Source organism: Callionymus lyra, chromosome 17 (genome assembly GCF_982586985.1).
Source record: "Callionymus lyra chromosome 17, fCalLyr1.hap1.1, whole genome shotgun sequence".
Classification (NCBI taxonomy): Eukaryota; Metazoa; Chordata; class Actinopteri; order Syngnathiformes; family Callionymidae; genus Callionymus; species Callionymus lyra.
Genome location: NC_141834.1, coordinates 15,400,685 through 15,422,211, shown reverse-complemented (window position 1 = coordinate 15,422,211; position 21,527 = coordinate 15,400,685). Strand labels below are relative to the sequence as shown.

Sequence of the window (21,527 nt, the reverse complement as noted above, 5' to 3'; positions counted from 1 at the left end):
AAAAACCTGTTTGGACCCTCGTGTCCACCGCCCTTGACAAACCTTTGAATCATGGGATTAAAGTGACACACCTGTGGAGCTCGAGGAGATTAACTGAAGTTTAAAGTTGGAAAAAGTGGATGACGATTCTTCTTGCTTTAACAACCAGAAGTAGTTGTTTTTTTTTCTACTGAAACCAGGAAAAAACCTCAGCCATATATGGGCATTTTGCATCCCCCAGAAATGATGTCACTCCCGCCGAAGGCTCGTCTTTCGTGGGTGAGAGGGTGTGTCTTCGTCGGAGAGAGAGGGCAGAAGGCGAGGGAAGCCGGGCCAGAGAGAGGAAGATCGATGAAGGCGAGGGGTTGAGAGTCGCCTCCAGATGTTCGGCTGAAGAAGCGGATCGTTCGGATCAGAAGAAAAAAAACCAGAAGAAAAGCAGCTGTTTCCGTCTGTCAAGAATGGGGAAGTCAGGTAAGATCTGAGCTGTTTGTTGTGGTTGTGAAGCTGTTCCAACAAGAACATTTTAAAGAACTCAAGATGATGTTTAATCTTTATTTTTGCAGAAAAAAAAGCAAATATTTTTGAAGGTATCCTTTACAATTGACTTTAAAAACATGTTTAAAAAGTTGCTCCACCAATGCTACTCGTGACACCATTTGTGACGCAGAAGTGTGTACAGTTTGGCTCGTTGCACACTTTTAAATGCAAAATGTTTACATCATTTCTGAAATGAATCTCGTGTCAAAGTGATGGTTTCTGTTGAAACTCCTGGTTGGTTTCAAAGATCTGGATAAAGGCGTCGTCTGAGGTGACGATCACCGGAAGATTAGTTTGATTAAACAACTTTTTTTGTAATGTTTGATTAGTAGAAAGATGTTCCAGACCAACTGCTGTACAGTACATTTCATTTATTATTTTATTAAAACAAAATTAAACATAGAGGTTTTTTTTATAATTTCATTCTTTTTAGTTGAGTGTAAATAAATACAAATTAAGTTAATAGTTTCACACTCAAAGTAATGCAATTAATTGAATTAACTTGATATAATAGTTGAGTTTAAAAAAAAACATCATTAAGGTGTTTTACATCAAATAATAACCCTAGTACATTAGTTGCAAAAACTCAACAAAATACATTTCATTTGAAAACGTATTAAAAACAATGATTGACCAAGAAATGGTGGCATTATTTTTTTACGTTTTGTTTTTCTTTTTTTCAATATAAAATAAAAGTCTGTCTCTCGCATCCACCACTTTGACTTTCCACTAACTTTAGACCCCTCATCAGCGGATACGACTGTTTTCTTTCTTTATAATTCAATCCAAGAAAGTTAATTCAATCAAAACATATATTTTTTATTTAAGAAAACTTGCTTCAATCAAAATAAAAGTTGCTTTAATCAAAAAAGTAGCTTCAGTCAAAAAAAGTTACTTCAATCTAAATAAAAGTTACTTCCATCAAAAAATTTAACTCAATAAAAAAAAAATTACTTCAATCAGAGAAAGTTACTTCAATCAAAAAAGTGATTCAATATAAAAGTAACTTCAATAAAAAAAGTTACTTTAATTACATTTTCTTTAAAGTTACTTTAATTACATAAAAAAAAAGTTACTTTAGTCAAAAAAAGTAACTTTATTCCAAAAAGTAACTTTATTCAAAAAAGTTACTCCAATCAAAAAAGTAACTTCAATTAAAATAAAACTAACTTTAATAAAAAAAAGTTACTTCAATCAAAAAAAGTTGCTTCAATCAAAAATTGACTTAAATTACAAAAAATATTCTGAATAAATAAAACATTTTCCTGTTTTCTTTTTCAAATAACTTTTTTGTTGAAGAGCCATATTATGTAGTAGGACGTTTGTGTCATCATTTTTATTTAGTTGCTTCAACCAATTAAAGTTTGTCTTTTAAATCAAAACTTTTGAATTTTTTGGAAATAAATATACCTCCATACTGTCGTTTTATCTTGGGATTTAAACCCAGCAGCTCCTTACTTGATCGAGCTTGTCAAAATTAAAAGTACTTAAACTAAAACCTGATCTTTAAGTACACAATCCTACTCCTGACGCTGTATGTGGCAACTATCATAATGACAAGTCACACCGACCGAACAATGCCATGTTGTTCGACAACGCTAGGGAAAAAAAAAAGTTAATTATGGAAGAGAAACGGAGCAAACAAGTGCCGGGTTTGACTGCCGACAGCAGAGTATAGTTTACAAGCTTCAGTGGCTCATTGTGTCGGCGACGGAGGCGCTCGTGACGAAGAGTGAGTGGCACCAGGCGGTGACAGCCGTGATGCCGTACCTCCTCCCCATCCATCAGCTGTCGGGCCCGAGGTCAAACCGAGGTCACTCCGGCAGACGCCATTTCATAGCGAGTACATTCGCGGCAGTGATTCATCATTTCTTCACTTTGCATCATCGCGTCTTGTTTGTCAAGCTGTCCGTCTCTCTCTCTCTCTCAGCCTCCAAGGAGTTTTCCCGGGAGCTGCTGGAGTGTCACAACGACTACAGGAGGAAACACCAGGCGCCGCCACTCAAGCTGAACAGCAAGTTGAGCAGAGAGGCCAGTCGGTGGGTGACACACCGAGCAATTAAACCAGATCTCGTCGCCGACAGGAAAAGCGTTGAGCTTCGACAGCGAAGCTGACGGATGGTTACGGAGGCGACAACGTGCTTTTGACCGGGTTTAATCATTTCACCAATTCATATTCATGAGATAGCATTTGCAGCTTAAAGTTTTAAAGAAATATTCATTTATGTAGCATTTAAATTTATAAGTTAATCCTAGTTTTTCAGTGAAAACAATCCTTCAAAGGGAGTGAATAAATAGAAGGAAATATTAATGAAATTACATTTTTGCTGCATTTAAAAATACCAAATATATGCAAAAATGTAAATAAAAAATGTGCAGTTCATACAAAAATTAAGTAGTATAAAGTAGAATTTTATTTTAAGTGTCAAATCCTGAAGTTATCTCGAAACAATGTGCAGTTTAAATAAAACTGTATCAACAAATCAACCATAAGCAACAGTGACAATGAAAAAAAAATCCTTATAACAGGCAGAATCCTCAATCAAAACCAGACTTTAGCGCAATCTAATAATAATGATAATAATAATGAGCAGAAGAAGAAAAATCCATAATATACTGAAAAGGGAATACTTATTTATTTGCATATATAACATTTATTTTTTATTTATCTATTTTGTTGCTTGTGTATTAAAGATTGTTGATTCATAAGTTTAATATTTATTAAATATTCATCGAAAATCGTCAAAAAACGAAAAGGCCTGAAAACCAACTTGACCCACAGACAACACAAGGGATACCACAAACACATGTTGGGTCACATTGACCCTGAGAAAACACAAGGCTTGATAAGGATTTCTTTCTTTAAGACTTAGCTGGAAAAGTTGTGTTTGTTGCATTTGGGACGTTTCCAACCATCAGTTAAGATCCGCTATTTACGAGTTCATGACATTTCTCATGTCACTCATTTACAAACATCAGTTTCTACTTTACGACCCCAGATCCTAATAAAAAAGGCACATTCCAGTGTTTAACTGGAGGGTTTGGTGTGTCGTTCTGCACACATGAGAGTCACTGAGGGGGTTAAAGAATGACAAGGGTCGGTGTCAGATGAAGATTTGACAAAGATAACGTCACATGCTAACCATGCTAGCCCTTCAACGATGGCGGCACAGTGTCAACTAGTAACGCTTTGATTAAACAGACAATTTTTTTTTTTTGTTACAGAAGTAAATTTGAGTGAAATAACAAAGAAAAATCAACACAGAAAAGAACATTTTTATGTACACACAAGCCATGAAATGGTGACACGCTGTAATATGTGTAACTCGGTTCAATTCAAAAGGTGTCAATTTTGGTTTTCGTAAATGGTTTTCTTTCTTGGTAAGCATTTACAAATCAGACTTTAAACCGTGTAGCGTTACGAGGGTCACAAATTACACCTTACAATCTCCATGGCTAGATTTGCTATCAGCTAGCTAGGTTAACACATATTTGTAATTTGGTTTAAAGTGTCAAATTTGGTTTTCCTAAATGGTTCTTTCTTGGTTAGCATTGACGAATCAGACATTAGACAGTGTAGTGTCATGAGGATGATCTTAGAATGTCCACGGCTAGCTTTAATATTAGCTAGCTAGGTTGTCAAATATCAATGAAAAACTTTTGTTTGAACAGTTTCGTGATCTTTGTTATGTGTTACGGGATGGTTAGCTTAAAAGCTAGCTAACAAAAAAAGCAAATAGATTTGTGTTACACCTTATTAAGACCCTAGCTCCTGCAAGGGTTTGATTGATACCCCGATCTGCTTCCTTTGATTTGACTATTTTTTGTACTGGTTAGAATGAGTTAGCGTTACGACCGGTTATGTATGAGATAGACATAAATATTGCTTTTTTTTTTCGTATAAATAAGATTTTTGTAAGCATTTTTAAAATAGTATAGTCTCAGTATTTTCATATTATTATTATAGAAAATTTTGTTTTTTTTGTTTCGTAGAATGACCCAAGGTTTGAGTAAATACGCCATTTTGTGCGTTTATTAATGACTGTATATATTAAAACTAACAAAGTAACATATTTTCATTGATTCTGAATATGCCACTCATTGAATAGAAAGTTTTAAACAAAAGAAAATTCACTCTAAAGTATTTTTAAGACCCTTGTTTTCCGTCTAGCTACGCTGAAAGTTTGGCCAGTACCAGGATTCTCAAGCACAGCGAAGAGTCCAGTCGAGGGAGCTGTGGCGAAAACCTGGCGTGGGCGTCATGTGACCAAACAGGTAGAGAAACCATCCTCAAGGTGTATCTTATAACTTATTATAACTGAGGTTCTACGAATGCGTGCGACGCCCTCTACAGGCTATGGGTTACCTTAGCCTGTAGAGGGCGTAAGCATGCATGAAGTAGAACTAAAATCGATCGACCTCAACCAGCATCTCAGGAACGAGGTAGACAACATAATTCTCGCAGAAGCGTGTCACTGCGAGTCGTAAAACATCTTTAAGACGACCAGACCGGGTAACAAAAAGTGCCACCGGGTAATCAAAATGCTCCCCCGGGAGGATTTGTGGTCGTCCAGAGCTGTAAAAGAGATTCAGTGTCGCTCAGTCGATAAACCTGGAGACGGATGGTCTCGGCTAAACTTGCTTTCGCTCGCTCACAGGTAAGGACGTGGCCGACCGCTGGTACAACGAGGTGAAGGATTACAACTTCTCCAGACCTGGATTCTGCTCCGGCACAGGTAACGAGACTCGACGTCCTTTATAAGGACGTCCAGGGGAACCACAACTCAAACACAATTCCCGCATTTATTTGACTTACTTATTGACAAACGATGCTCCATTGCTAGCTGTGTTGGCAATGAAAACGCAACTTGACACTGAATTGGCATTTGACACATATATATTTTGTGTACTCGTTACTTTTTGGACAACTAAAGGTGTATCTGATCTTATATTAAGAATTATTTTCATTGTTTATTGATGTAAAAATAAATATATGTAAGTCTCTAGATGGCAGCATTATGTCCTCAAAGCTATATGAACGATGAGATCCTGGTGATGACTGAGGACGAGAGGATACAGTCGACTCCAGCAGCTTTTAAAGCTGATGTTTAGAAATATTTAAGTTTCAAAACAAATGAAAGCAGTTACGACTTCGTCAAGAGTCATGTGGTCTGTAAATTCTGCAACACCAGAGTCAAGTACTCGACAATACTACGAATATATCCTTGTTACTATAGTATCACATTATAGCTAAGGGTGAGCTATAAAAACAAAACTTGTCTTGAAACACCTCAACACTGGATTGTCATGTGACACAAAGGTCATGAACATTGTGTAACATTTCTACACAAACATGATGTTGTAATAAAGAAGAAGTCAGACGTAGATAAACACACTGAGCAAATAAAACGGAAGCAAAGATAAATAACAAAGTGAACATATCCTTGACTTAACATAAATCGTTGCTAACTAGCCTAGCATCTGTCAAAATATTGACATTTCATTAATATTTATAGCATTCGGTTTTACAACGTAAAATATCTGTTCAAACTGAGAATCAATATATATATTTTAGCGTGCTAGCATTGTTAGCTCTCGTGTCTAAAAAAATTTAAAAAAATTGCTAGAGACATGTTGTTTCAAACTGCCTCATCTTAAATTTTCATTAAGATTTCAGATTTAGGTCAGAATTTTTTTGTATATTAACTCACATTCACATTAAAATTGATACACTAAGGGAATTACTTTTAATATAAGATAATATACAGTTGTCCAAAGAGGTACTACAATAATAAATAGATTAAAAAAAAGAGGTAAAAAAGATTTCTACGATCTTATTTATTGAATTGTTAATGCTAAATACAATTTGTAAATATTCGAGGTTTTATTAGGTATTTCATTGTGATAATCATACATATCGTCATTAAAACAGGAGCAGATTGAACTTTTTAGTTTCTGGCTCCCCCTGCTGATAGAATATTGTAATTGCAACAACAACAGTTTTCTTGTTGTGTTGTTTCGCCCTTCCAGGAAGCCAGTAAACAAATGAATGCAAGCGCCATCTCTGACTAAATTTCGCCACGAAAACTCATAGTCACGAGTGAAGAGCAGCGTTTTAAAAAAAAGAGCTCAAGATTAAATCAACATATGAAGAAAGACAAAAAAAATACTTGTGTGTGAAATGACGATAAAAGGAAACTTCATCGAGTCCAAAACATTCTGTCGACTGTCAGTTGAAATTAACTAAGATTTGTGTTAAACAACAAACCGTTTACTTCTGATGCCACAGCTCGTTTTCGCCTTTTTTTCCAAGTTCTTCCAGTTTCCACGACACATTGTTAGTGCTAGAAACGAGACCGATGGGATAAATATTTGGAGAGTCCAGGCGTCCGTCTGGAGCTGACCACCCCCCCACTGTTATTTCTTCCTCGCCGCCCACAGGTCACTTCACGGCGATGGTGTGGAAGGGCACGCAGGAGCTGGGCGTGGGGAAGGCCACGGCGTCGGACGGCTCCACGTTCGTGGTGGCTCGCTACTCGCCGGCCGGGAACATCACCAACCAGGGACACTTCGAGAGCAACGTCCTTCCGGCTGCGTGACCCACACGACGGGAACTCGGTTACATTAAAAAAGTCGACGCTGTTGTATAACCTTAACAGAGAGAAAAAAAAACGCTGACTAGACCTGACTTGACTTTAGGTTGATGTGTTGACGGGGGATTAAGGCGTCGTGTTGGCAGAAGCTCCTGAGTTCTCCCCTGTTTGTTTGTTCAATGCCAAACTGTCTGAATAAAAAAGAAAATCACTCTGGGGAGATTTTGACCGTTTTCTTTTCTTCCGTGCGAAACGATGCTACAATAAGGAGGTTCGGCAGAAGAATGATTCACACTTCCTGCTCAGGGAGCGGGAACTTATGGGAAAATATTCAGAACGAACGTGATTCACCATCGACGTAATCGTAAACGTATATCTTTACTGAAACATACGCAATATTTCTAAAATAATATACATACAACAATTATTTCTTATTAGGACGGTGAGAAAATTTGACACACAAATCCAATAGTGTGAATATATAAAATTATATATATTTACATTTACAATTAAGGCAGTTTATTCATTTTTGAGTTGCAATTACATTTCCGGCCGCTAGATGGCAGCAGTTGGTCCACTGCCAGATTTTGGACCCCCGTGACATCACATGTATGTAAACAAATGTCACGTGACTCTTATTTTTACCCAATTTTATAATTCCGTGGACTAATAGTTGCTCGTTGGCGCGTTTTAACGCTCGATTTGATGAATAAACATGTACGTCTTTAAAAAAAAAAAAAGTGCTGGTTGTTTTAAAGTCGAGTTCTCAGGAAATCACGAGGTCATGCATTACAAACACATTATTTGCATATTGCCGAAAATGTGCTTCACCTGATCAGACGCTGAGACGGTTGACAGTTGTTTGTTCATTAACAGTCGTCTGTCACGAGTACAAGACGAGCTGATTATTTTAACGTTGCCTAAATCTGTTCAACGACGAATGAAGCGGACAAACTCTTCATGGAAACTTTACGGACGTAATCCTTCACTTTATTTTACATTACATTATTAACTTTTTGTACATTAAAGCAGCTCAAGTCAGGCGAAACCAGTGGACTAAAGTGGTAGTGTTTAGCCTGACAGGAGACTACATTTCCCATGAGCACTCGCTAAATGTCGCAAAAGTTGCCATGTCCCGGTTTCCAGCAGTTGGACGAATTTTCTGTTTCCAGACTTCCATGGATGAATGAAGGATGGATACTGATGAGGTAATGAATCATATTGTGGATAATGAAATATGTGTTATGACTGCTTTGTAAGTAACATAACTTTAACTTTATTTTTTACCGTAATTCGCCCACCATCACAACCAGTGCGATATGTAGCATGTTCACACCATCCCCAAGAACTTTTACAGTGAAAATAAAAATCACACAAAACACCTCAAGTCATGGTATATACGAGTCATTCAACTAGTTTTAAGTTGATGTATCATCACAAGTTATTTGAGTACAAATATATCAAGGTACCCAAAACTACCCAAAGCTGATTAAACTATTATGCAAGTTTAAAATTCCAAGATTCACCAACAGAACAGAACAAACGTTGAAGAACTTTGTAACCTTATGTATGATTATTGTGTTTTCAACAATGACAGTTCAACTGTAACCACCAACTGTAAGCACATTTCGGCTATATGCAAATAATGTGTTTGGAATGCATGACCTCATCCCCCTTGTGATTTCCTGAGAACTCGACTTTAAACAACCAGGACTTTTTTAGACGTATATGTTTATTCATCAAATTGAGCATTAAAACGCGCCAACTATTAGTCCACGAAATGATAAAATTGGGTAAAAATGAGAGTCACGTGACAATGTTTACATACATGTGACGTCAGGGGCGGGAACATAATTTTTAACAAATATTTATAACGTGATTCTCCATCGCCGTAAAATACACATCATTATTGAGAGAGAAACCCAAAATACAATATAACGCAACATTTTTAAACTTATATATAGACAACAATTATTTCTTATTAGGACATTGAGAAAATATTAATACACCAATATGTTCTCATATTTTATATGATACTGTTTCAAAATATTCAACAATATATTTTTCCAAATGTTTTGCCTTTTCTTTTTCATCTTGGTTAATTTATTTAACTTTATTATTTCGATGAAGTGTGAATATATAAAATCATATATATATATACGTATATATATATACAGTATATATATTTACATTACAATTAACATGCAAATATTTACGCAGTTTATTCATTTTTGTGTTGCAATTACATTTCCGGCTGTTCGTCACCAGTCATCACGTCCTCCGCAGCTAAAGGAACAATGAGATCACGTTGATGACTGAGAACGAGAGGATACAGTCGACTCCGGCAGCTTTTAAAGCTGATGTTTGGACATATTTTTGGTTTTAAAAACAAATGAAAGCAGTTACGTCTTCGTCAAGAGTCATGTGGTCTGTAAATTCTGCAACACCAGAGTCAAGTACTCGACAATACTACGAATATATCTTTAGTACTACAGTATCACAATATATGGTATCATTGTCCCTGTATTGTGATACGATACAGCCCTAATTATTCATTTTTCTGTCCCTTTTAAGTAGTAAATGCTTTTTTTTTTTTAATTCATTCTGTCTTTGGACGTCGGCCTCTAAGGGAAGTCAAGGTTTCTATCGAGTCCTCTTCCGAAATGTAATTACTCCCTCGTGCCTAATGGGGTTTTAATCGAGTTGGACTTTTTTTTTTAAAAGACGCCGGACATTGTTTGGGTCGTAACTTTATTAAGCAGACAACTGGGATGCAACATTACATTAGCAGCAAGGCAGAAGAGTCGGTGGAGTATCTTGTAGGCGGAGAGGAGGATCAGGACTGGAAGGTCTTCACATGGTCAGCTCCTGCAAAGAGGAAGATGGAAAATAAATATAAAAAAGTGTGTAAATCAAATTTAAACCCGTTCATATGGGAGTTTAGTTCTGGCTTAGGCTTATAGTGCCATCTGGTGGTAGATTATAGAGTATTACACCCATGACCTTAGTCGTCCCACTCTGAGCTCTCCCGTACTATGACGCATTATTTTGTCAGCCATCTGCCTCCCCCCCCTGCCTCCCCCTTGCCTCCCCCCTCCTCACCATGATAGCGTTCACAATGTCATTCTTGTTGTGTTTCAGTGCTCGGACGGCTTTGGCTCGGGACACGTTGGCCTGAGCCATGACTAGCTCGATGTCCCTCTGCTCCAGACCCCCGTCGTCCACCTACGAGAGAACCATCAAGATGTCACCTGACAATCTGCACATACATTATGACCACCCGAGTTCAGACCTCTTCCTCTTCCTCCTCCTCCACTTCCTCTTTGATGGCGAGGCTGGGCGGGATCGGGGGCGCCAACGAAGAGGAGGATCCGGGCATCTTGAATTTCTCCGCGGCTGCTTTGTGAGCCTGCTGGGACAGGTCTTCGATCTGGACCGACCCCCGGGGGTTAAAACGGAGTTAACAAAGAATAAAAGCAACAAACCCCGACATGTCGGTCTCACCTTGGCCTCGCCGAACACGATGTAAATGTCCGACGCCGGGCTTTTAAACACGTCCGGCCGGCTGATGACGAACAGGATGCTCTTGGATTTCCGGATGGTGATCCGGGTCACACCGTGGACTGGCTTCAGACCCAGTTTGGACATGGCCTGCACGACAAAACAGCAACTTGTTCAAGAATAAAACGACTTGAGATTGAATCCTTCTTTATCAACCTCTCACCTTACGGGCCTTCTTCTCACTCCGGCTCTGTTTGGGTCGGTTTACTCCGTCGTCCACAGAGGAGATCTAAAGAACAGAATTATTAGTAAACATTTATTTTTAAAAACTTTAGCGGAATCTAAGATGGCGACATATCTTCTCTAATAGCACATTATTAGCAAAAATGCAACTAAATTAAAACTAAAACCAAACTGGCAAGACGTTTGTTTCACATCATAAACTACAGCATACAATTAAATAAATAAAACAATTTCTAAAAAACGAAATATGCCATGAAAGTGCACAGGTGACGTTAGCTTAGCATCCCAGATGCGTAGCATATAAAACGACCATTAAACGTGTTGAATAACTCACATGTTTTTTCACTAAAGTCGCATAAAAAGATAATTTAACTTTGTTATTAACTGTGTGTGATGTTACTTTCAGCAAGTTTTAAGTTAAGTTAGTTCAAAGTGGATTTCGTTAGTTAGCAGGAGAGGTTAGCATTGCAGCGGATGGCAGCAAAAATATTGTTTTTAAAATTTAAAACTTAAAAAAATGTCTCTTTCAAAGTGTAAATAAACTGGTTTTGCTTTGTTTCAGGTTTTTTAATGTGGTCACAAGCCATTTAAGTGTGTAGTCCGGGTCTAAAATGAAGGTTAGGAACAAAAGGCGGGAACATTTCAAATGTCTTTGGGTCAATAAAACGTCCAATTTAAGTGCACAATAAAGAGTCTGAGTCCAAGTTCTTGTTCCATTAATCTTGTTGTTCCTCCAACTTATTCTTCAAGCTCAAAATACCTTTTAGTAGCTTAACTTTAAAAAGAAACAACTTTTCTTCTTCGTCGATTTGTCAAGATACAGCCAACAGGCACCAATATTTATTTATATTGTAATAATAGTATTAATATGTAGCATTAACAATAGCTATAGCTGTTTTTTTTTTCACGTCAATGTTAGTGATCTCGACATGTTATGATGCTATTTCCGCGGAATATGTCCATAGTTGTGGTATTTTTACTCACCCGTGGATCAGATGGTCCGAGCGCCTCTTGATCTTCAGCGATGGAAACGTCACTCTCCGACTCGTTACAGGCCAACATGGAGCCTCCATGAGAATAACATGAACATTAAAATAATGCAATAACACAAGCTAGTAAATATGAAGCATTATTTTGATTACATTTTTTTAGTCAAAGTCCTACGGACATTGTGCAGACAAATTCAACAGTTAAGATGAAGGTGACAAATCTGACTCACTATTGTTAAAGCAAATGTCGTCGGGGGTCTTGTGACTGTGCTGACAGCCGGTCAGTTTCCGGGAACTGAAAGGTTGAATCTGCATCTCACTCGGCGTGGAGGCACTCCTGCTCACAAGGGTTTCTTTTAGCTGTCCAGGAGGGGGCGCTCCGTCGTCTCCGTCACTGTCTGCGTCCTCCACGGGGCTGGGTCCTCGTTGGTTCTGGCTTTGCTTCGACTTCTGTGGTTGGAGGATTTTCGGATACGCCTGTGAGGGGGGGCCGCTGGAATGGAGGGTTCCGGAAACACACGACTCCTGAGTGGGTTGAGAGAGACTTCGCGGTTTTGAAAAAGTGGACGAACTTGTAGAGGTTTGTCGGGAAGCGTTGCTGACTTCAGGTGCATTGTTATGGAAAGCTATAGGAGACTGTTGCTGGACTAAAAGCGCCGGTTGCGACTCCTGCACTGGGGTGGGAAGGTTATCATGAGGGTCCGTCATGGAGAGGATGGAAAGGGAAGGAAGTGATGTTGGAGGTGAACGAGCGACATTTTGGTTTTGTTGGTCGATGACGATGCTGTTGTCATTGATGTCCACCGGGGGCTCTCTGTGAGGTTGCCGCCTGTTATCGAGCGCTTCTTTCCTGTTGTCGAGCTCCTGGCTCATCAAATTGAGATTGTCCTGACGAGGTGAATTCTCCACTTTTTTCAGATGACTCGCTTTTGCATCCACAACAGATTGAGGGTCTGAGTCAGCGAGTGGTATTTTCATTTTCTTCTGCCTCCCTTTTCTTGCTTTTTTAGTCACATTTTGTGTGCAAACTTCTCCTGAAGGGCTTCCAAGCTGATTCTGATCCGGAAATTTGTTGTTTTTTTTCTTCTGGTTCTTCGATATCTCGCCATCGTCTTCCCCAGACGTTTCTTTTGGACTCTCTAGCTTGTCATGTGTTTTTAAGGTGCTACTTTGCTCAGACTTCTTTTCTTGACAAGATTTCTTCCCCTTCATCTTTGGCGTAAAGCTGCCAAAAGAACCCTGAAGTATGGAAAGTGCGTTGTTGTTCTTGGTTGTCAGACACTCTGGACTGGATTGTGAGTCGTATACCGAGCAGACGGGATGACTTGTTGGGGATTTTTCGCTGCCGGATTTGCTCAATGAAAGGTGACAGGATTCCCGGTCATCATCGGAGATTATGTCACTAACCCGAGCTGGCATCTCTTCCAGCGGTATATTAGTCACTGACTCTCTCACGCTGACACTTCCAGACTGGGGTCTCATCTCCGTTGATAAAGCGTTCAGCCTCCCACACATGGAGTCAAAGGTGGCGTCGCTGTTGCTGTTACAATTAATCCACAGTTGTTTGCTTTTGTTTTCTCCAACGTTGAGATTGCTGACGTCGTCCTCCGGGAATCTGTAGCTTCCATCTTCTCCGCCACCTGCTTCTGATATCTCCTCAATGGACTTCCAAGTGGCCAGGTTAGAAGAGGAAATCCCCACCTCGTCCCTGACCGACATCTGGACTTCCTGTTCGAGCACGTTACTGGTGTCTTCTTGGTCCAGAAAAGAAGCCAGAACATTCTGGTAGTTGTTGTAGACCACTCTACTTGGGTCGTTGGTGACTAGTGACTGTGTGCTTTGCGTGTCCGACATCACCAGATTTTCAGAACAAAAGCGCTGACCAAAGGATAGGAACAGAGTTTCCCCAGCTCCCCACACACCAAAGTCCCCGTCAGGTCCGAACTCCCTCCTGCCATCGCACCAAGCCCCCGACTCAGGAGCCGCTTGGCCACCCGTGTCAGTTTCCGAGTTCTTCCTTTTGGGGGATATAGCGAGCGGAGAGTGTGGAGATCCAACGGCGCCTAGCAACGCCTCGTCAGTGCTCAGGGGAGTTTCCCTTAAGTTATCTTGGGAGGAGTCCACGGGGCAATGTTCCGGGGTCAGAATCAAGTTCTCTGCTAACATGACCTCAGAAGGAGCTGAGATGGGGATGTTGCTAGTGCTCGGACTTGGTTCTTTAGGGCTTGAAATCACAAGGACACCCTTATTCAAATCATTGGTTGAGTTCTGGCTTTCAAACAGCCTGGTCGACTCATCTGAGATGCTATTTTTAAGCAGACAGCGTGGAGATATGTCTGATTTGTTAATGGTGTTCTTTGGTACAGATGTTCCCTGGTTCCTGGCCGCGTCCCGAGGCGGATACCGACTTGACTTAATTAGCAATTTATAAGAATCTCTTTCTGGTTCACCGACGGGTTCCTCCTCAGAGTGCGTGGACGGTTGGGAATCCTCATCTTCAATCAGGATCTGGTTGGAAAAAGTTTCCATAGCAGTGTCGAAAATAGTGGGGGTGTCCATAGATGAGCTCAGACAGGGGAGTGAAGGCAGCTCGATTACTCTCATTTCGCTCGGAAGACAGTTTGTGGATTCTGTTTTTGTCGTGCAAATCTCTTCCGTCTCCGTGACGGATCCAGCTTCAAGAGGGTCGAGGCAGGTCGTCTCTGGATGATCAGTGTTGTGCGTTGGTGGTTTTTCATCCTCGGGTCCAGCTTGTCCGGCCGTATCAAGTTCATCGTTTGACATCGGCTCTTGTGCCTGCGCGTGCCTCTCCGTGCTGTACAGCCGTTCATCTTCTTCCCCGTTATAAGAGGCGGAATCCAACGACTCGTCCGTGTCGTCTTGATAACAGAAGGACTCGTCCAGCCCCTCGTTTAAAGACGTTTCTGAGAGCGAGTGAAGGTAAGAGGCCGAGCTGTCCTCGCCTCTGAGGTTCTCCCCTTCTCTGGTGTCGTACTCGTCCTCCTCGTCCGTCTCGTCCTCCATCTCATCACCCTCATCCACCTCGTCGTCGTCAACGACCTCCACCTCTACCTCCACTTCCACTTCCACTTCAACCTCCACCTCCACCTCCACCTCCACCTCCACTTCCGCGCCTTCCCCATCACGGTTTACTTTCGGTTGGCAAGTATCCACCAGGCTGTTACCATTGATATCGTCACAATCATAGTCTTCTTCGTCACCATCCTCTACATCCGCTTCCTCTTCTCCTGCTGCGTAGGCATCGACGTCTTCCTGGTTTCTCTCGGATTCGCCTTCTTCCTCTGTGGGGAAAAGAGTGATTTCCATGGACTCGGCTTGAAATATGAGGCTGGTGTGGAGAGGCAAAGAGATGAGGGAGGCTGGGATCATCCCGTCTTCCGCTGCCTGGGAGAGTATAAAAGAAGCAGAGCCGAGTCTGTCGAAGGCTCCCAGGCAGAGGCCGTCCAGTGGGAGGACTGGCGAGTCCGGAGTGAGGCTGGACGAGGCCCCGCTTGTGTTCTCTGCGTCGGGGGTCAAGGAGTTTGGATTGTCTTCTGCTGCAGAAGTATCTAATTGTAGTTTCATGTGCGTCTGTCTGGAAAACTCTTCCTGTGAGCAAAGAGAATTCTCAGACTCACTACTTTGGCTGTTCTGTGGAGACGATTGCAACCAGCAGGGTCGACTACTTCTTCCTAGAATCATAGCATCTCTATCCGTCTCAGAACTACCCTCAGCACGACACAGGAGAGTCGGCGCCGGCTTCTCCTCCTGATCTGCACTCAAACGACCCTTTTCCTCTCCGGCTATGTCACCGATCTCTGATAAGGAACCGACGAAACAAGCCGGGGCTTCCTGTGCCTCCTCTGTCAGGAGCATATTAGGGGAGGGCGAGGTGGAGGAGGTGTAAGAAGTCCAGCTCCCTCCTTCTGCCGTCACGTAAGAACCGGAAGAAGAGGTCAGAGGTGAGCAGAGGTCTTCGCTGTCTGAGGGCGACCCGGGCGAGAGAGGGCAGACCGGAGAGCCAGGGTAAGAGTGATGCTTAAGGTGCGGAGGGCGGGAGGCCATTTTAATGGGGGTGGAAGGCGCCGTGAAGTACAAGTCTGGTTCGAGGAAGGAGGGCACGCCGACTCTTAACGGGTCAACGGAATAGGGTGGTTCGGAAAAGGACAGCGCCACTGCCGGAGTTAGCTCTGAGACCGAGAGGGAAGGCACTTCATCCTGAGAACATCTTTGACCCGGTTGATCAATTTCCAGTAATCCCTCTTTAGTTTTCTCATCAGCAGCATGAGGGACGTTTGTGCTCGTGGACTGGCGAACAAGTGACAAATCGAATGAGCCCTTCTGCTGACTGAGCAGTTTTCCAGGGCTTTGCTGAGCTTCTTCTTCTAAACTCGGATCTTCTGGTGAAGGTACAGCTTGGCGTAACGGCTCCACCTGGAGTTTGCCTTTTTGCCACTCTGTGGTTTTGCGCAGGGTCTCCTGGCCCATCACGACCCTGGTGTCAAAGGTCCCTTGAAAGTCGCTCTCCACCTCGGAGCCAGTCAGGACCTGGTGACAGATAGTATCAGTACAATCAACGTTAACACTAAACCTGTTCCGTCACCTTGATTCTCTCCATCTTTACTGGGATGTTGCTACCGCAGGGCCCGTGACCACCGAGCCTTCCCGAGAGTCTAGAAGGAGTTCTGTGATGTTGGTCTGAGCCCTCGGGTTGAGGTCTCGGTGTACCAGTGGAGCTCGGCTTTGCATAAATCACTCTGGGTCCAAAAGGTGAGGTGCATGATGGGAGAAGCTTCTGAGGGGTGCTGGGCGAAGGGCTTGACCCGCTGTCACTCGGGGACGAGCCACTGTCACTCGGGGTGGAGTCTGTCGACGGATACCGAGTCATGTCTGGAAATAAAAACAAGTGAAAGATGATGCGATGATTAAACCAGCAATAGTTCAAAACAATAGTTGTGAAAACTGAAGGGTCTCCTATTGTGTCACTTTGTTGCTTGCGTTTTTTCCCTTCCTGGAAGCTTAAAAAGTACTTTAGCGATAATGGAAATTAAAGCAAGTGCCGTCTCAGACCCAAGAAGAAGTTTTGAGGTCACATGGGTTAAAAAAGTTCTGTAGTGAAGAGCAGAGTTTTCTGTAATAAAACCAATCATTGCACAAAATATGTGAATCAAATATGAAAGAACATATTTTAGTAAAATTTATAAACTGCCCTTAAAAGTACACAAAATACACCAAACCAATTACTCTTAACTCTTATGTTATCTCAGGGTCAGTTGAGGGAAAGAAAGAGTTCAACAAAAATGAAATTAGTAGTTGCTCTACACTTCTACTCTCCCTAAATTATTAAGGATAAGAGAAAATTAATAAAGTCTAATCTAAAAATAATCATGATCTTGTATTGATATTTAACAGAACTGTATCGTTGTTGTTTTTCTGCCTTAAATCATATTTTATATTAATCATATGTATTTTATTATTTAAAATTAAATTCCGGCCGCTAGGTGGCAGCACTCATTACGACCTCTGCTGCTAAAGGAAAAATAAAAATCTGGCGAGACCTTGGCGATGACTGAGGACGAGAGGATACAGTCGACTCCAGCATCTTTTAAAGTTGAAGTTTGGGGATATTTTGGTTTCAAAACAAATGAAAGCAATTACGACTTCGTCAAGAGTCATGAGGTCTGTAAATTCTGCAACACCAGAGTCAAGTACTTGACAATACTACAAATATATCCAAATGATATGTTGCCATGGAAAAAGTAATCGACAGCTGTTATTGGTTGGCTGGGCGGCAAAGCATTCTGGGATCTATTTAGGTCTAGGGGTTTAAGAAAATATAAACACATCACATAAATGCTTGAACATTGTAATTTGTTTTTTTTTTTTTACCAATACCATATTGATATTCTACATTATTAGCTTTCCTTTCATATTGGATTTTACTTTTTAGATTTATTTTATGGTTTATGTTTCAATACAATAATTCGTTTTTATTTATTTATTTTGATGTATAATTAATATGAAAATATTGGCAGCGTTTCTTCATTTTCGTGTTGTAATTAAACCTCAAGCCTCTATATAGCAGCAGTCCTTGGGAGCTAAAGGAACAATGAAATCCTGGCAATGACTGAGGACGAGAGGATACAGTCGACTCCAGCAGCTTTTTAAAGCTGATGTTTGGACATATTTTTGGTTTCAAAACAAATGAAAGCAGTTACGACTTCGTCAAGAGTCATGTGGTCTGAAAATTCTGCAACACCAGAGTCAAGTACTCGAACGATACTACAAAGATCCCAAAGGTGACTGAGGACGAGAGGATACAGTGTACTCTAGCAGCTTTTAAAGCTGATGTTTGGACATATTTTTGGTTTGAAAACAGATGAAAGCAGTAACGACTTCGTCAAGAGTCATGTGGTCTGTTAATTCTGCAACACCAGAGTCAAGTACTTGACAATACTACAAAGATCCCCAAGATAACTGAGGACAAGAGGAGACAGTGTACTCCAGCATCTTTTTAAGATGATGTTTGGACATATTTTGGTTTCAAAACAAATGAAAGCAGTTACGACTTTGTCAAGAGTCATGTGGTCTGTCAATTCTGCAACACCAGAGTCAATTACTCGACAATACTACACATATATCCTTGTTACTACAGTATCACGATATATTGTAAAGTTGTTGGATTATTTCCCCTAATATTTATTGGTAAATTCTTCATTATTAGTAGTATCTCCTTGATAAAAAATATTCTGTAAACATGTCATTACAGTTGACGCATGAGGATTTAAAGGTGAGGGTTGCCACCACCACCAGCTCCTCCTTCATCCCTCTTTTTTACTCTCACTTATCAAGGCCACTGCGTCATGACCTCAATCCACACACACACACACACACACACCGACTAACACCCGAGTGGCCGACGCCATCTCTGCACTTGATACGAACGATATCAATCCCCCTCGCTATCCTCCTCACATCAACCCTTTATTTCATGTCCGCCTGAGTTTACTGCTAATAATAAACCACCTCTCTCTCTCTCTCTCTGTCTCTCTCTCTCTCTCTCTCCCTCCCCGTCCTGAGCATTCGTGTCGATGCTGAGTCATGTTTGCAAGCAGAGACGACATCATAAGAGAGCGTCTCTGAAGAAGAAGAAGAAGAATGTTTTCCTCCCAGAGCAGGAGGATGCTGCAGTATCCTGTGCAGAACAAAGCTGCGTCACAGCGGCTGTGGCCTGCTAGCAGCTACTCAAGAAAACCACCGCAAACAATATGTTTCCTTTCCTCCCCCTGATCTCATTACCCGAGCGAGATGCCATCGCTAAACCGTCCAGGAAATCTCATCCCTAAGGCTCCGTGAGAGAGGAAATGCTTTTTTTTTTGTTGAAAACCCTTTAAAGCAGCTGAAATTAAATGTTGAGTTTTCAAGTCCTTCTCCACTGACGAGAGTTGACTTTATAAACCATAAGATCCCACGTTCAGTTTGAATCCTTGGCTTATCGATAAGTAGGTCAACGTTTTTTTAAAATCCACTTATTGGAAAGAATCCTGAGATTTAAACGATACATGTCAATACTTTAATATAAGAAAACACCTTTAAAAATGGAGCTCAAATGATAAGATGACAAGAATCAAAAATATTGTTAGCATAGTCGAGCTAATGATGACATTTATAACTAATAAATGTTGTGTTTTTTTTCAAATCAGAATATTCTTTTCATTTATTCAACTTGTTACATATTTTCCCTTGAATTCTTAGTCAGATAATACATACATTAATCTATATATATTGAAAAACTGGAGTTGACGATCACATGCATGCGTGTGAAACGTACGTAAAAAGCTGGTTCATTATGTCAATTAATTTTAAGCCCTTTTTTAGATCTGGGTCAGAGACACGAGTCGAGTCACATGACGAGGGAATCCCTCAGAGGAAACGTACATTCAAGATGGAGGCTCAGAATTGGGAGATTCTGGTGAAAGATTAAAAAAATTAAAATAAAAATCCAGAGTTTTTTACCATTAAAGATAAATATCTGTAATGATTCACTTACTTTTTCTACTGATTGGATGAGGATCAGCACCTCCAGGTTCAATTTATGAACAAAACTATTTATGGGATTCAAAGTTTTAGTCATGATTTAAGTGTTGTTTTGAAACTTTTTGATTTAAATTGTGATTTTTTTCCAATAATAATTGAATTAAATAATTCTGAAATCGAAAAGTATGTTTTTATTGAATTTTTAATGTTATAATTTATAAATTGAACATGTTTTTATTGAATAATTAAAATTTAAAAAATGAACACATTTTTTCTTAATAAATATTTTTATTCGATAATTCCTAAATTGAAAAGTATAAATTTTAAATTCTTTATTATCTGAATAATTGAATCAAAACTATGGAGTTTTCATTTCAAAATGTCTATTATACCATAAATCGAATAAAAAAAAACTGTGGATTAAGAAAATAATCTAGAGAAAGTGTTTAACAAATATTTGGAGATAAAATACCAAAAACCATTACATTTTAACATTTAATATTTGATTATTTTGAAACAAGTATTCAAATAAAACACATTCAAACTTCCTTTTCACTAACTATTGAAAAAAACAGCAACATTTCAATAAAAAAATCAAAGTTTTAACGTTAAATTCTACAACACTGATGACACTTCCACAGCCTTTGAGCACAGCCTGCTCACTCACTAGTGTATTCAAATATATACATAGATTGACTTCAGTACACAAGGAATTGTCGCAGCTGTGTGTGTTGTATGTGTGTGTTTTGTGTGTGTGTGTGTGTTGTGTGTGTGTGTGGCCTGACACGCCGCTGCTGTGTCATGTTTTTCTTCCTGAAGGTTGAAGATGCGACTGTGGCGATGAAAAAAAAAACGAGGGATGAGATGAAAGATGTGAAAAGATGAGTCCACGAGATCTTACCTGGTCCAGGGAGGTCCTGGTCTCCCCGGCGCTGGTCGGAGGGGACGGATCTGAGCGCGCTCTCCCCCGGCATGGCTTCCTGCTGACGCAACGATGAACCATAAAGCCGGGAACGCACAAGGTGAAGAGGAGGAGGAAGAGGAGGAGGAGATGGAGCGATAGAGGAGGAGGAGGAGGAGGTTTGTGGATGTTCAGCGACCCAACACTTCCCTGCAGCACGTGTGAGTGTTTGTGGAAGTCAAGAGAGTGGAGTGAGCTCTGTGGTGCAGCAGGGATGATGATGCTGATGCTGATGATGATGATGATGATGCTGTGGGTGTGTCTTCACTGATCTTCTTCATCCTGTGTGGCTGCAGCAGCAGCAGCGGCAGCAGCAACTCCTCTTTCTCTCTCTCCTCCTCCTCCTCCTCCTCTTCCCGAGGATGAGATCAGCACATTTGACTCCTCACTGCTGCCCTCTGCCCCCGCAGGAAGGGACCAGTACTGCAAAAACAAGATGAGAAAGGAAGTGAAAGGAAAGTGGGAAGAAAAATATCACAGGAAAAAAAAAAAACGAGAGCCAAGAAAGTGTGAAGCGTTGTGAAGCCAACACGAGCATCTGCTCCTGCCCTGAAGCTGAGTCATCGTCCTCCTATCAAACACACAGAGGGAGGAGGGAGGAGGCGGCAGCTTCCAATTATCATCCGTTTCCTTGGCAACCAGAAAATACATCACACAATTTAGCAAGGGCTCAGCCATTTTTTT

The 21,527-nt window shown here is 40.7% G+C and overlaps 2 protein-coding genes across 2 annotated transcripts; one reads left to right on the top strand and one right to left on the bottom strand.

Annotated features, from left to right (window-relative positions):
- Positions 1-238: 238 nt before the first annotated feature.
- On the top strand, positions 239-7,330 carry glipr2l (GLI pathogenesis-related 2, like). The gene is made up of 5 exons (XM_087812943.1): positions 239-453; positions 2,450-2,558; positions 4,691-4,794; positions 5,178-5,255; positions 6,961-7,330. Exons 1-5 carry the CDS (start codon positions 441-443, stop codon positions 7,116-7,118), a joined length of 462 nt encoding a protein of 153 aa, XP_087669069.1. The 5' UTR covers positions 239-440; the 3' UTR covers positions 7,119-7,330.
- Positions 7,331-8,854: 1,524 nt separating this feature from the next.
- Positions 8,855-21,392, bottom strand: nacad (NAC alpha domain containing). Its single transcript, XM_087812671.1, has 9 exons — positions 20,784-21,392; positions 16,449-16,735; positions 12,076-16,393; positions 11,841-11,923; positions 10,837-10,902; positions 10,617-10,763; positions 10,405-10,542; positions 10,215-10,337; positions 8,855-9,980 (listed from the first exon to the last, which is right to left on the bottom strand). The coding sequence occupies exons 1-9, from the start codon at positions 20,854-20,856 to the stop codon at positions 9,966-9,968; spliced, it is 5,250 nt and encodes a 1,749-aa protein (XP_087668797.1). The 5' UTR covers positions 20,857-21,392; the 3' UTR covers positions 8,855-9,965.
- Positions 21,393-21,527: the final 135 nt, after the last annotated feature.